We start from the raw sequence: 18,775 nt of genomic DNA, 5'->3' as shown, positions 1-18,775 counted from the left end.
ACCCCCGTCTCACCTCTAATCCCCTGACCGTCAAGTCTAACCCCTGACCCTGAATCTGACCGTTACTCCCCTGACCGTCAGCCTGACCCCCTGACTCTCTGACCCCAAACTGACCTCTGCAACCCCTCCCACCGCTCCTCAGTCTGAACCCCCCTGCTTCCCCCGGACCCTCAGTCCGCCCCATCGCCCCCCCCCCGACCTGACCCCTGACCACCCCCTCTATTACTCACGTCATGCCGTCTATGACCTTCGACCCATCGACCCAGACCCAGCTCCCTTCGGTCACTGAGTCGGTCAGTCCAATCCAAAAGGATGCATCCTTCGCTTGCTCCGCGAGGAAATTCTGGAAGCAAAAGGGCCACGTGGGTGGACAACAGGGCAATAATGGAAAGGGTAAAGAGCAAACAGGGTGTAGGGGAAACCAGGGTACATGGGAAATATGTCAACAGTGAAGGCTTCACAAGCGGGGGGCAAAAACATAGCAACATACGACATCAAGCTGCTCGTACCAAAGCACCTTTTACAAATTAAAGCATTCGAACATTGGACTGGAGCGTTATCAAGCAGAATTTGACATCGTGCCAGGTCCGGAGATATTTGGGACCGGTCAAAGAGGTCGATTTTCAGGGCGTCTTAAAGGAGACAGGGAGAGAGAGAGAGAGGGGCGGAGAGTTTTAGGGAGGGAATTCCCGAGCTTGGGGCCTCAGGCGGCTGAAGGCACGGCCAATGGCGGAGCGATGGGAATCGGGAGATGCTCCAGGGAGCCCAGAATCGGAGGAGCGCAGAGATCTCGGAGGGTTGTAGGGGGCTGGAGGAGGTTGCACAGATTGGGAGAGTTGTAGGGGGCTGGAGGAGGTTACTGAGGTAGGGAGGGTTGTCGGGGGCTGGAGGAGGTTACACAGATAGGGAGGGGGCGAGGAGGGATTTGAAAACGGGGATGTGAATTTTAACATCGAGACGTTGCTGGACCGGGAGCCAGTGTCGGTCAGCGAGCACGGGGAGGGTGATGAGGGGGAGCGGGTGCAAGTTAGGGCACGGGGGGGGGGGGGGGGGTGCAGTCGGGGGTGTGGGGGGGGGGGGGCACAGGGAACGGCAGCGGAGTTTTGAATGAGCTGAAGTTTACGGAGGGCGGAATGCGGGAGAGCGGGACCGGAGAGCGCATGAGCCTTGAAACGGAGCGGGTAAAACTCAGCAAAGTTGTGTTGACATTGACGGCCCCTGCTCCACCCGAGATGTGTTTCAGGAGGTTGAGGAGAGAGAGGGAACCCTACCTGCACCTTGGAATTGCTGGCGATGGCAAGGTGTCCGTGCCTGTTTAGGCACAAGGCCCGGCTCTGCTCCCAGGTGAGCCTGGTGTTGGTGAACAGGTAGCAGTTTCTCGAGTTCAGCAGCCACCCAGGGTCGCAGATCCTTGAAGGGCATTCTGTATCAGGCGAGAGAGAGAGAGAGAGAGAAGGGGGGGGGTAAATGTTCAGGAGGAATGGGGTGCCGATCCAGCGGGCTGCTTCGTCCTGGATGGTGTCGAGCTTCCTAAGCGTTGTCGGAGACGCACCCATCCAGGCAAGTGGAGAGTATTCCATCACACTCCTGACTTGGGTGGCCAAAGCGGCCGCGCAGGGACCCGGGCAGGTTAAGCGAGCGGGAACTTCTTCGCTCAGAGGGTTGTGAACCTGCGGAAGCTCAGTCACTGAGCATACTCAAGGCTGAGGGCGACACGTTTCTGGGTGGATTTGAGGCAGAAAATCAGCCCACGAGTGCGGTGCCTCAGTTACTGTGGGGAGACAGGATACGCTCCCCAGCAACTCTCTAAAAGACCCCGAGAAGTCCACTTTGTCGATTCGTCTCGGCTCCTGCCTTTGAAGAAAAGCCAGCTAGACTGTATGCCAGTTTTGGAACAACATATCTCATCAGCTGTTTTCTTCAGGAATGAGCAAGTATTCGGCCCTCGTCAAAGGGCCAGCACAGATGGGATGGGCCAAAAGGCCTCCTTCTGCAGCTGTTATCGGTCGAAGATTACCCCGTGGTATTAGCTGGACCACGCTCGTGACAAGAATGTTTCCCCCCCAACCACAACTTGACTTGCCCTGCTTCATTTTGGAGGGATCTATAAGCCAGGGCCCTTTACAAGCTGCATGCCTGCACTGTTTCGGCTAGTGTGTAGGAGGCCAGAACGGGAACTGTTTCCTGTGGAGCAGACTTGAGTGTGGAGTGGGGGGGGGGGGCGGGTGCCCGAATGGGCCTCCTCCTGCCCTCACCCTCACCCGTTTAAAACCCGTCCCCGTTGCCGTGGGATCCACTCACCGTACTTTTCGCAGAAGAGGTGCAGCCAGTGTTCGGTGGAGTTTCGGAACTGGGTGCAGTGTGCCTCCTCCCTCTGCTTGGCCTGCTGCTGCAACTTCAGGTAGCTCTCCGTCGTGTTCTGAAGGCTGTCCCGGGCGACCTGCAAATTCCCCGAGGCGTTGACGTCTTAGGAGGGGAGGGAGAGAGAGAGAGAGAGAGAGAGAGCCGTGAACCGCCACGCGTCCCCCGGTGTCATCGATTGTCGTCAAAACCCAGCCACTTCACTCACGCCCTCCCGGGAAGGAAATCCCCTGTCCATACCCGGTCTGGCTCACGTGCGACTCATGCCATCCGCCGCGATGTGACTGGCTCGTGAGCCACTCAGCTGTCAAGGGATGGGCAACAAATGCCGGCCGTGCCCGCGACACCCACAAAGTTACAAAGACTCACGACCCCCTGAGAGAAAAAACTCCTCATCTCTGTCTTAAATGGGCGGCCCCTTATTTTTAAACAGTGACCCCCCTAATTCCAGATTCTCCTACAAGGGGAAACATCCCTTCCACATCCACCCTGTCAAGACCCCTCAGGATCTTATATGTTTCAATCAAGTCGCCTCTTAATCTTCGAAACTCCAGCCGATACAAGCCTAGCCTGTCCAATCTTTCCTCGTAAGACAGCCCGTCCATTCCGGGTATTAGTCTAGTCAACCTTCTCGGAACTGCTTCCAATGAATTTACATCCTTCCTGAAATAAGGAGACCAGTGCTGTACGCAGTACTCTAGATGTGGTCTCACCAATGTCCTGTTTAACTGAAGCACAACCTCCCTACTTTTATATTCAATTCCCCTTCGCGATAAACAATAACATTCTATTAGCTTTCCCAATGACTTGCTGTACCTGGTATACTAACCTTTAGCGATTCATGCACCAGGACACACTCTGCGCCCCACACCCACAGAAGGATACACCTCCAAGATTTCCACAATACCTCTCGGCTTCCTGAAACTCAGCCACTGGGATACTTCCTTTGTCATGTGGTGACCGTGACAACCAATTTGCGCACAGCGAGCTCCCACAAATAGCAAACTGATAAGGTGGGGGAGGGGAGGGGGAAGGGGAGAGGAGGGGGGTTGGGGGGGGGAAGGGAAGGAAGCAGGGAGGAGGAGAGTACTTACACGTGGTCGCAAAGTAAGCCACAAGGCAAAGGAGGACAATGCAGGCCACGAAACCTAACACAGCCAACACCATGAAAATGGTTTGAGTTCTCTTGTAACCCACGGAGGCATCTGTCAGGAGAGGAAGAGAAAAAGGGAAGACAGACGTGCATTTTTTTCTAGCGCCTTTCGCCAGCTAGGCAGGTCCCAACGTGCTTCTCGAGCCAAGAGGCACGGTCACTGCCGTCACGGGGGACATGCGGCAGCGCGCTTGCGCCCGGCGACGTGGGAAAGCCCCCTGGTTACCTCTGTGATGTTCACTGAGGGGATGCACACCGTCCTCCGGCAGCGCGGCCCTCCCTCGGTACGGACCCTCCGACAGTGCAGCGGCCTGGAGGAAAGTCCAGAGCTGAGGGCCCCGAGGCAGCCGAAGGCACGGCCTGTGCCAGAGGCCAGTACTCGGAGGAGGTCGGAGAGCTCGGAGGGGCGTAGGGTAGCAGCAGAGGGAGCGCGACGGTGAGGGACGGGGTGGGATTTGATTTTTTTCTCGGCGCCCCCTCGTGCTCACCCTTGCTCTCGGTGTCCTCATCACGATCCTCCAAGACGTCATTGTCAATGTTCATGATGAGATCCGGCAACTCATTATCTTCCTCGTACTCGAGGGAATCGACATCCCCTCCTCTGGCCAGATCGTCAATTTGTTCCCTTCGGCCACCATACCTGGGCGATGATCCTCTTGTCCCTCTCATTTCTCACTCCCTCTCCAAACCGATCCAACCCCAATGAATCGGGGAACTCAGGTCCCAAGGACCTTCTATTCAATATGATGAGCTTTTAACCCAGCGATGAGGATTATCTCTGGGGAGATGGCGATATTTTGCCAAGACCTTTAAGGATTAATCCGAAGGCTTTTCAGCTTGTGAAGAATTCTTAAATCGTCGGTCTTACAAAAAAATCTCGAACAACGCATCAGCGGTTTAATAATAAATTGTTTTGAATCACCCGTTTTGAAATTCGGATTTCAGTTTTGAGAATTATTTTGTTAATTCTTGCAGATAATACTGACGGGATATTCCCCGCTTATTCCAGGGGCTGTTTGAAAATTATCGGAGAGATCAAGTACGAACCAGATCAGCTCTTAAATGCATCGGCCAATTTCCGCTAAATAGACAGTTTCTGAATTAGTCAGTTGTCTGTTTATTTAACAGGTTGTGAATAGTTGATTCTAAATAGCAATAATATTAATGGTAACTAATATTTATGTTTATTAATTATGGGTAAAGTTAATGATCGATTAGTATCTGTTAAATGGTTTATTAATAAAGAATTATTGAGAATAGGAATTGACTTGTTATCTTAATGATGGATTGTTGAGGTTAATTAAGTGTATATATTAACAGTGGATTAATAATCGATCAGGTACATTGATCAAGGATCAAATTAATGATTATTGAGTTTGATGAATTACTGGATTACCGAGGGATTATTGAGATTAATGAATTACTGGATTACCGACAGATTATTGAGATTGACGAATTATTAGATTACTGATGGATTATTGATGAATTATTAGATTATTGATGAATTATTAGATTATTAATGATTATTGGTGAATTGTTAGATTATTGATGGATTATTAGATTATTGATGAATTATTGATGAGATATTAGATTATTGATGAATTCTTAGATTATTGATGAATTACCAGACGTTTGATGATTATTAATGAATTATTAGATTATTGATGAATTATTAGATTATTGATAGATTATTGATGAATTATTAGATTATTGACAGATTATTGATGAGATATTAGATTATTGATGAATTATTAGATTATTGATAGATTATTGATGAGATATTAGATTATTGATGAATTATTAGATTATTGATGGATTATTAGATTATTGATAGATTATTGATGAGATATTAGATTATTGGTGAATTATTAGATTATTGATAGATTATTGATGAGATATTAGATTATTGATGAATTATTAGATTATTGATGATTATTGATGAATTATTAGATTATTGGTGAATTATTAGATTATTGATGTATTGTTAGATTATTGATGAGATATTAGATTATTGATGAATTGTTAGATTATTGATGAGATATTAGATTATTGATGAATTATTAGATTATTGATGAATTGTTAGATTATTGATGAGATATTAGATTATTGATGAATTATTAGATTATTGGTGAATTATTAGATTATTGATGTATTGTTAGATTATGGATGAATTATTAGATTATTGATGATTATTAGATTATTGATGAGATATTAGATTATTGATGAATTATTAGATTATTGGTGAATTATTAGATTATTGATGTATTGTTAGATTATGGATGAATTATTAGATTATTGATGATTATTAGATTATTGATGAGATATTAGATTATTGATGAATTATTAGATTATTGATGAGATATTAGATTATTGATGAATTGTTAGATTATTGATGAGATATTAGATTATTGATGAGATATTAGATTATTGATGAATTATTAGATTATTGATGAGATGTTAGATTATTGATGAGATATTAGATTATTGATGAATTATTAGATTATTGGTGAATTATTAGATTATTGATGTATTGTTAGATTATGGATGAATTATTAGATTATTGATGATTATTAGATTATTGATGAATTGTTAGATTATTGATGAGATATTAGATTATTGATGAATTATTAGATTACTGATGATTATTAGATTATTGATGAATTGTTAGATTATTGATGAGATATTAGATTATTGATGAATTATTAGATTATGGATGAATTATTAGATTATGGATGAATTATTAGATTATTGATGATTATTAGATTATTGATGAATTGTTAGATTATTGATGAGATATTAGATTATTGATGAATTATTAGATTATTGGTGAATTATTAGATTATTGATGAATTATTAGATTATTGATGATTATTGGTGAATTATTAGATTATTGATGTATTGTTAGATTATGGATGAGATATTAGATTATTGGTGAATTATTAGATTATTGGTGAATTATTAGATTATTGATGAATTATTAGATTATTGATGATTATTGATGAATTATTAGATTATTGATGTATTGTTAGATTATTGATGAATTATTAGATTATTGGTGAATTATTAGATTATTGATGAATTGTTAGATTATTGATGAGATATTAGATTATTGGTGAATTATTAGATTATTGATGAATTATTAGATTATTGATGATTATTGGTGAATTATTAGATTATTGGTGAATTATTAGATTATTAATGAATTATTAGATTATTGATGAATTATTAGATTATTGATGATTATTGATGAATTATTAGATTATGGATGAATTATTAGATTATTGATGATTATTAGATTATTGATGAGATATTAGATTATTGATGAATTGTTAGATTATTGATGAGATATTAGATTATTGATGAGATATTAGATTATTGATGAATTGTTAGATTATTGATGAGATATTAGATTATTGATGGTTATTAGATTGTTCTTGAATTATTAGATTATTGTTGATTATTGATGGATTATTAGATTGATAAATTATTAGATTATAGACGATTATTGGTGAATTATTAGATTATTGATAGATTATTGATGAGATATTAGATTATTGATGAATTGTTAGATTATGGATGAATTATTAGATTATTGATGATTATTGGTGAATTATTAGACTATTGATGGATTATTAGATTATTGATGAATTGTTAGATTATTGATGAGATATTAGATTATTGGTGAATTATTAGATTATTGATGAATTGTTAGATTATTGATGAGATATTAGATTATTGAAGAATTATTAGATTATTGATAGATTATTAATGAGATATTAGATTATTGATGAATTGTTAGATTATTGATGAATTATTAGATTATTGATGAGATATTAGATTATTGATGAATTATTAGATTATTGATAGATTATTAATGAGATATTAGATTATTGATGAATTGTTAGATTACCGATGAATTATTAGATTATTGATGAGAATTAGATTATTGATGAATTATTAGATTATTGATAGATTATTGATGAGATATTAGATTATTGATGAATTGTTAGATTATTGATGAATTATTAGATTATTGATAGATTATTGATGAGATATTAGATTATTGATGAATTGTTAGATTATGGATGGTTATTAGATTATTGATGAATTGTTAGATTATTGATGAATTATTAGATTATTGATGAATTATTAGATTATTGATAGATTATTGATGAGATATTAGATTATTGATGAATTATTAGATTATTGATGAATTATTAGATTATTGATGAGATATTAGATTATTGATGAATCATTAGATTATTGATGAATTGTTAGATTATTGATGAGATATTAGATTATTGATGAATTATTAGATTATTGATAGATTATTGATGAGATATTAGATTATTGATGAATTATTAGATTATTGATGAATCGTTAGATTATTGATGAATTATTAGATTATTGATAGATTATTGATGATTATTGATGAATTATTAGATTATTGGTGAATTATTAGATTATTGATGAGATATTAGATTATTGATGAATTATTAGATTATGGATGAATTACCAGACATTTGATGATTATTAATGAACTATTAGATTATTGATGAATTATTAGATTATTGATGAATTATTAGATTGTGGATGAATTATTAGATTATTGATGATTATTGATGAATTATTAGATTATTGGTGAATTATTAGATTATTGATGAGATATTAGATTATTGATGAATTATTAGATTATTGGTGAATTATTAGATTATTGATGATTATTAGATTATTGATGAGCTATTAGGTTATTGATGAATTATTAGATTATGGATGAATTACCAGACTTTTGATGATTATTAATGAACTATTAGATTATTGATGAATTATTAGATTATTGATGATTATTAGATTATGGATGAATTATTAGATTATGGATGAATTATTAGACGTTTGATGATTATTGATGAATTATTAGATTATTGATGAATTATTAGATTATTAATGATCATTGATGAATTATTAGATTATCGATGAATTATTAGATTATTGCTGGATTATTGATGAATTATTAGATTATTAATGATCATTGATGAATTATTAGATTATTATTAAATTATTAGATTATTGATGAATTATTAGATTATTGATGGATTATTGATGAATTATTAGAATAGTAATGATCATTGATGAATTATTAGATTATTGATGAATTATTAGATTATTAATGATCATTGATGAATTATTAGATTATTGATGAATTATTAGATTATTAATGATCATTGATGAATTATTAGATTATCGATGAATTATTAGATTATTGATGGATTATTAGATTATTAATGATCATTGATGAATTATTAGATTATTGATGAGATATTAGATTATTGATGGATTATTAAATTATTGATGAACTATTAGATTATTGATGGACTATTAGATTATTGATTACTGATGAATTATTACATTATTGATGAATTATTAGATTATTGATGAATTATGAGATTATTGATGAACTATTAGATTATTGATGAATTAGTAGATTATTGATTACTGATGAATTATTAGATTATTGATGAATTATTAGATTATTGATGGATTATTAAATTATTGATGAACTAGTAGATTATTGATTACTGATGAATTAATAGATTATTGATGAACTATTAGATTAGTGATGAAGTAATAGATTACTCATGAATTAATAGATTACCGATGAATTATTAGATTATTGATGAACTATTAGATTATTGATGAATTATTAGATTATTGATGAATTTTTAGATTATTGATGGATTATTAGATTATTGATGAACTATTAGATTATTGATGGATTAGTAGATTATCAATGAACTATTAGATTAATGAACTATATGATTATTAATGAATTATTAGATTATTAATGAACTATATGATTATTAATGAACTATTAGATTATTGATGAACTATTAGATTATTGATGAACTATATGATTATTGATGAACTATTAGATTAATGAACTATATGATTATTAATGAACTATTAGATTATTGATGAACTATTAGATTATTGATGAACTATATGATTATTGATGAACTATTAGATTAATGAACTATATGATTATTAATGAACTATATGATTATTGATGAACTATTAGATTGTTGATGAACTATTAGATTATTAATGAACTATATGATTATGAATGAACTATATGATTATTAATGAACTATATGATTATTGATGAACTATTAGATTATTGATGAACTATTAGATTATTAATGAATTATTAGATTATTGATGAACTATATGATTATTAATGAACTATTAGATTATTAATGAACTATTAGATTATGAATGAACAATTAGATTGTTGATGAAGTATTAGATTATTAATGAACTATATGATTATGAATGAACTATATGATTATTAATGAACTATATGATTATTGATGAACTATTAGATTATTGATGAACTATTAGATTATTAATGAATTATTAGATTATTGATGAACTATATGATTATTAATGAACTATTAGATTAATGATGAACTATTAGATTAATGAACTATATGAATTATTAATTATTATTAATTATTATTAATGAACTATATGATTATTGATGAACTATTAGATTAATGAACTATATGAATTATTAATTATTATTAATTATTATTAATGAACTATATGATTATTGATGAACTATTAGATTATTAATGAACTATATGATTATTAATGAACTATATGATTATTGATGAACTATTAGATTAATGAACTATATGAATTATTAATTATTATTAATGAACTATATGATTATTGATGAACTATTAGATTATTAATGAACTATATGATTATTAATGAACTATATGATTATTGATGAACTATTAGATTATTGATGAACTATATGATTATTGATGAATTATATGATTATTGATGATCTATATGATTATTAATGAACTATATGATTATTGATGAACTATATGATTATTGATGAACTATTAGATTATTGATGAACTATATGATTATTGATGATCTATATGATTATTAATGAACTATATGATTATTGATGAACTATATGATTATTGATGAACTATTAGATTATTGATGAACTATATGATTATTAATGAACTATCAGATTAATGATGAATTATTAGATTATTAATGAACTATATGATTATTGATGATCTATATGATTATTAATGATCTATATGATTATTGATGAACTATATGATTATTAATGAACTATTAGATTATTAATGAACTATATGATTATTGATGATCTATATGATTATTAATGAACTATTAGATTATTAATGAACTATATGATTATTGATGAACTATATGATTATTGATGAACTATTAGATTATTGATGAACTATATGATTATTGATGAACTATTAGATTATTGATGAACTATATGATTATTAATGAACTATATGATTATTGATGAACTATATGATTATTGATGATCTATATGATTATTGATGAACTATATGATTATTAATGAACTATTAGATTATTAATGAACTATATGATTATTAATGAACTATATGATTATTGATGATCTATATGATTATGAATGAACTATATGATTATTAATGAACTATTTGATTATTGATGAACTATTAGATTATGAATGAACTATATGATTATTGATGAACTATATGATTATTAATGAACTATTTGATTATTGATGAACTATTAGATTATTAATGAACTATTAGATTATTGATGAACTATATGATTATTGATGAACTATATGATTATTAATGAACTATATGATTATTGATGAACTATATGATTATTGATGAACTATTAGATTGATGAACTATATGAATTATTAATTATTATTCATTATTATTAATGAATTATTAGACAGATCACTGCTGGATTCTTCCTCATTAATAAACACACATTCCAATCTCTCTCTCAATCCATTCGATTCCCAATTGGATGAATCCGGATGAATTATTCTGCACATCAATGAGGATCAGTTCAAAGCTGCTGCTTCCCCCTCGTCCTGCCGCCGCTCCAGCCCCTCGCTGCCTCAACAACCTCCTCCCGGCAGGCCCAGCCTCAGGCCTCGGCCTCTCCCAGCCGCTCCGGGCGCGCTCAGGCACTCGCTCCGCCGCCTGGCTCAGAGCAACCGGGCCCTCAGGGCCGCCATCTTGGGAAAGGAAAGGGCAGGAAGTGGAGGGGAGAGACCCGGAAGCGATACCAGGGCTGGGCAGAGTTCAGGCGATGACGTCAAGGGAGGAGACAATGAGCATCACGTGATATCTGGGCTGGGACACACACAATGTGACAGCACAGAGTCTATATCCATATTAATGTATTTAATGATAACTGGAGAGTCAATGTGACAGCACAGAGTCTATATCCATATTAATGTATTTAATAATAACTGGAGAGTCAATGTGACAGCACAGAGTCTATATCCATATTAATGTATTTAATAATAACTGGAGAGTCAATGTGACAGCACAGAGTCTATATCCATATTAATGTATTTAATAATAACTGGAGAGTCAATGTGACAGCACAGAGTCTATATCCATATTAATGTATTTAATAATAACTGGAGAGTCAATGTGACAGCACAGAGTCTATATCCATATTAATGTATTTAATAATAACTGGAGAGTCAATGTGACAGCACAGAGTCTATATCCATATTAATGTATTTAATAATAACTGGAGAGTCAATGTGACAGCACAGAGTCTATATCCATATTAATGTGTTTAATAATAACTGGAGAGTCAATGTGACAGCACAGAGTCTATATCCATATTAATGTATTTAATAATAACTGGAGAGTCAATGTGACAGCACAGAGTCTATATCCATATTAATGTATTTAATAATAACTGGAGAGTCAATGTGACAGCACAGAGTCTATATCCATATTAATGTATTTAATAATAACTGGAGAGTCAATGTGACAGCACAGAGTCTATATCCATATTAATGTATTTAATAATAACTGGAGAGTCAATGTGACAGCACAGAGTCTATATCCATATTAATGTATTTAATAATAACTGGAGAGTCAATGTGACAGCACAGAGTCTATATCCGTATTAATGTATTTAATAATAACTGGAGAGTCAATGTGACAGCACAGAGTCTATATCCGTATTAATGTATTTAATAATAACTGGAGAGTCAATGTGACAGCACAGAGTCTATATCCATATTAATGTATTTAATAATAACTGGAGAGTCAATGTGACAGCACAGAGTCTATATCCATATTAATGTATTTAATAATAACTGGAGAGTCAATGTGACAGCACAGAGTCTATATCCATATTAATGTATTTAATAATAACTGGAGAGTCAATGTGACAGCACAGAGTCTATATCCATATTAATGTATTTAATAATAACTGGAGAGTCAATGTGACAGCACAGAGTCTATATCCATATTAATGTATTTAATAATAACTGGAGAGTCAATGTGACAGCACAGAGTCTATATCCATATTAATGTATTTAATAATAACTGGAGAGTCAATGTGACAGCACAGAGTCTATATCCATATTAATGTATTTAATAATAACTGGAGAGTCAATGTGACAGCACAGAGTCTATATCCATATTAATGTATTTAATAATAACTGGAGAGTCAATGTGACAGCACAGAGTCTATATCCATATTAATGTATTTAATAATAACTGGAGAGTCAATGTGACAGCACAGAGTCTATATCCATATTAATGTGTTTAATAATAACTGGAGAGTCAATGTGACAGCACAGAGTCTATATCCATATTAATGTATTTAATAATAACTGGAGAGTCAATGTGACAGCACAGAGTCTATATCCATATTAATGTATTTAATAATAACTGGAGAGTCAATGTGACAGCACAGAGTCTATATCCATATTAATGTATTTAATAATAACTGGAGAGTCAATGTGACAGCACAGAGTCTATATCCATATTAATGTATTTAATAATAACTGGAGAGTCAATGTGACAGCACAGAGTCTATATCCATATTAATGTATTTAATAATAACTGGAGAGTCAATGTGACAGCACAGAGTCTATATCCGTATTAATGTATTTAATAATAACTGGAGAGTCAATGTGACAGCACAGAGTCTATATCCGTATTAATGTATTTAATAATAACTGGAGAGTCAATGTGACAGCACAGAGTCTATATCCGTATTAATGTATTTAATAATAACTGGAGAGTCAATGTGACAGCACAGAGTCTATATCCGTATTAATGTATTAAATAATAACTGGAGAGTCAATGCGACAGCACAGAGTCTATATCCATATTAATGTATTTAATAATAACTGGAGAGTCAATGTGACAGCACAGAGTCTATATCCATATTAATGTATTTAATAATAACTGGAGAGTCAATGTGACAGCACAGAGTCTATATCCATATTAATGTATTTAATAATAACTGGAGAGTCAATGTGACAGCACAGAGTCTATATCCATATTAATGTATTTAATAATAACTGGAGAGTCAATGTGACAGCACAGAGTCTATATCCATATTAATGTATTTAATAATAACTGGAGAGTCAATGCGACAGCACAGAGTCTATATCCGTATTAATGTATTTAATAATAACTGGAGAGACAATGCGACAGCACAGAGTCTATATCCGTATTAATGTATTTAATAATAACTGGAGAGTCAATGCGACAGCACAGAGTCTATATCCGTATTAATGTATTTAATAATAACTGGAGAGTCAATGCGACAGCACAGAGTCTGTATCCGTATTAATGTATTAAATAATAACTGGAGAGTCAATGCGACAGCACAGAGTCTGTATCCGTATTAATGTATTTAATAATAACTGGAGAGTCAATGCGACAGCACAGAGTCTATATCCGTATTAATGTATTTAATAATAACTGGAGAGTCAATGCGACAGCACAGAGTCTATATCCGTATTAATGTATTTAATAATAACTGGAGAGTCAATGCGACAGCACAGAGTCTATATCCGTATTAATGTATTTAATAATAACTGGAGAGTCAATGCGACAGCACAGAGTCTATATCCGTATTAATGTATTTAATAATAACTGGAGAGTCAATGCGACAGCACAGAGTCTATATCCGTATTAATGTATTTAATAATAACTGGAGAGTCAATGCGACAGCACAGAGTCTATATCCGTATTAATGTATTTAATAATAACTGGAGAGTTAACTTATTCCATTATTCATTTATAAATTGAGATAACGATCACTGATTACACTCTACATTTATAAATTGAGATAACGATCACTGATTACACTCTACATTTATAAATTGAGATGACGATCACTGATTACACTCTACATTTATAAATTGAGATAACGATCACTGATTACACACTACATTTATAAATTGAGTTAACGATCACTGATTACACTCTACATTTATAAATTGAGTTAATGATCACTGATTACACTCTACATTTATAAATTGTGTTAACGATCACTGATTACACACTACATTTATAAATTGAGTTAACGATCACTGATTACACTCTACATTTATAAATTGAGATAACGATCACTGATTACACACTACATTTATAAATTGAGATAACGATCACTGATTACACACTACATTTATAAATTGAGTTAACGATCACTGATTACACTCTACATTTATAAATTGAGTTAACGATCACTGATTACACTCTACATTTATAAATTGAGTTAACGATCACTGATTACACACTACATTTATAAATTGTGTTAACGATCACTGATTACACTCTACATTTATAAATTGAGATAACGATCACTGATTACACTCTACATTTATAAATTGTGATAACGATCACTGATTACACTCTACATTTATAAATTGTGATGACGATCACTGATTACACACTACATTTATAAATTGAGATAACGATCACTGATTACACTCTACATTTATAAATTGAGTTAACGATTACTGATTACACTCTACATTTATAAATTGAGTTAACGATCACTGATTACACTCTACATTTATAAATTGTGATAACGATCACTGATTACACACTACATTTATAAATTGAGTTAACGATCACTGATTACACTCTACATTTATAAATTGAGTTAACGATCACTGATTACACACTACATTTATAAATTGAGATAACGATCACTGATTACACTCTACATTTATAAATTGAGATAACGATCACTGATTACACACTACATTTATAAATTGAGTTGACGATCACTGATTACACTCTACATTTATAAATTGAGATAACGATCACTGATTACACACTACATTTATAAATTGAGATAACGATCACTGATTACACACTACATTTATAAATTGAGTTGACGATCACTGATTACACTCTACATTTATAAATTGAGATAACGATCACTGATTACACACTACATTTATAAATTGAGATAACGATCACTGATTACACACTACATTTATAAATTGAGATAACGATCACTGATTACACACTACATTTATAAATTGAGATAACGATCACTGATTACACTCTACATTTATAAATTGAGATGACGATCACTGATTACACACTACATTTATAAATTGAGATAACGATCACTGATTACACTCTACATTTATAAATTGAGTTAACGATCACTGATTACACACTACATTTATAAATTGTGTTAACGATCACTGATTACACACTACATTTATAAATTGAGATAACGATCACTGATTACACTCTACATTTATAAATTGAGTTAACGATCACTGATTACACACTACATTTATAAATTGAGATAACGATCACTGATTACACACTACATTTATAAATTGAGATAACGATCACTGATTACACTCTACATTTATAAATTGTGATAACGATCACTGATTACACACTACATTTATAAATTGTGATAACGATCACTGATTACACTCTACATTTATAAATTGAGATAACGATCACTGATTACACACTACATTTATAAATTGAGATAACGATCACTGATTACACACTACATTTATAAATTGAGATAACGATCACTGATTACACTCTACATTTATAAATTGAGATAACGATCACTGATTACACACTACATTTATAAATTGAGATAACGATCACTGATTACACTCTACATTTATAAATTGAGTTAACGATCACTGATTACACACTACATTTATAAATTGAGATAACGATCACTGATTACACACTACATTTATAAATTGAGTTAACGATCACTGATTACACACTACATTTATAAATTGAGTTAACGATCACTGATTACACTCTACATTTATAAATTGAGATAACGATCACTGATTACACACTACATTTATAAATTGAGATGACGATCACTGATTACACACTACATTTATAAATTGAGTTAACGATCACTGATTACACACTACATTTATAAATTGTGATAACGATCACTGATTACACTCTACATTTATAAATTGAGATAACGATCACTGATTACACACTACATTTATAAATTGAGTTAACGATCACTGATTACACTCTACATTTATAAATTGAGATAACGATCACTGATTACACACTACATTTATAAATTGAGTTAACGATCACTGATTACACACTACATTTATAAATTGAGATAACGATCACTGATTACACACTACATTTATAAATTGAGATAACGATCACTGATTACACACTACATTTATAAATTGAGATAACGATCACTGATTACACACTACATTTATAAATTGAGTTAACGATCACTGATTACACTCTACATTTATAAATTGAGATAACGATCACTGATTACACTCTACATTTATAAATTGAGATAACGATCACTGATTACACACTACATTTATAAATTGAGATAACGATCACTGATTACACACTACATTTATAAATTGAGATAACGATCACTGATTACACACTACATTTATAAATTGAGATAACGATCACTGATTACACTCTACATTTATAAATTGAGATGAGGATCACTGATTACACACTACATTTATAAATTGAGATGACGATCACTGATTACACTCTACATTTATAAATTGTGATAACGATCACTGATTACACTCTACATTTATAAATTGAGATAACGATCACTGATTACACTCTACATTTATAAATTGAGATGACGATCACTGATTACACTCTACATTTATAAATTGTGATAACGATCACTGATTACACACTACATTTATAAATTGAGATGACGATCACTGATTACACTCTACATTTATAAATTGTGATAACGATCACTGATTACACACTACATTTATAAATTGTGATAACGATCACTGATTACACACTACATTTATAAATTGAGATGACGATCACTGATTACACTCTACATTTATAAATTGTGATAACGATCACTGATTACACTCTACATTTATAAATTGTGATAACGATCACTGATTACACACTACATTTATAAATTGAGATGACGATCACTGATTACACTCTACATTTATAAATTGTGATAACGATCACTGATTACACACTACATTTATAAATTGAGATGACGATCACTGATTACACACTACATTTATAAATTGAGATAACGATCACTGATTACACACTACATTTATAAATTGAGATGACGATCACTGATTACACTCTACATTTATAAATTGTGATAACGATCACTGATTACACACTACATTTATAAATTGAGATGACGATCACTGATTACACTCTACATTTATAAATTGTGATAACGATCACTGATTACACTCTACATTTATAAATTGTGATAACGATCACTGATTACACACTACATTTATAAATTGAGATGACGATCACTGATTACACTCTACATTTATAAATTGTGATAACGATCACTGATTACACACTACATTTATAAATTGAGATAACGATCACTGATTACACACTACATTTATAAATTGAGATAACGATCACTGATTACACACTACATTTATAAATTGAGATAACGATCACTGATTACACACTACATTTATAAATTGAGATAACGATCACTGATTACACTCTACATTTATAAATTGAGATGACGATCACTGATTACACACTACATTTATAAATTGAGATGACGATCACTGATTACACTCTACATTTATAAATTGTGATAACGATCACTGATTACACACTACATTTATAAATTGAGATGACGATCACTGATTACACTCTACATTTATAAATTGTGATAACGATCACTGATTACACACTACATTTATAAATTGAGATAACGATCACTGATTACACACTACATTTATAAATTGAGATAACGATCACTGATTACACACTACATTTATAAATTGAGATAACGATCACTGATTACACACTACATTTATAAATTGAGATAACGATCACTGATTACACTCTACATTTATAAATTGAGATGACGATCACTGATTACACA

General features: G+C 33.2%; 1 protein-coding gene across 1 annotated transcript; it reads right to left on the bottom strand.

Moving 5' to 3' along the window:
* Positions 1-457: 457 nt before the first annotated feature.
* Positions 458-11,628, bottom strand: LOC137359385 (uncharacterized). The gene is made up of 6 exons (XM_068025370.1): positions 11,345-11,628; positions 4,003-4,595; positions 3,456-3,566; positions 2,302-2,466; positions 1,272-1,423; positions 458-517 (listed from the first exon to the last, which is right to left on the bottom strand). The coding sequence occupies exons 2-6, from the start codon at positions 4,181-4,183 to the stop codon at positions 458-460; spliced, it is 669 nt and encodes a 222-aa protein (XP_067881471.1). The 5' UTR covers positions 4,184-4,595; positions 11,345-11,628.
* Between the last annotated feature and the right edge of the window lie 7,147 nt (positions 11,629-18,775).

This window comes from Heterodontus francisci, unplaced genomic scaffold, assembly GCF_036365525.1.
Source record: "Heterodontus francisci isolate sHetFra1 unplaced genomic scaffold, sHetFra1.hap1 HAP1_SCAFFOLD_234, whole genome shotgun sequence".
Taxonomy (NCBI): domain Eukaryota; kingdom Metazoa; phylum Chordata; class Chondrichthyes; order Heterodontiformes; family Heterodontidae; genus Heterodontus; species Heterodontus francisci.
Note: the sequence above shows the minus strand (reverse complement) of the source record. Positions and strands in the feature narration are given on the sequence as shown.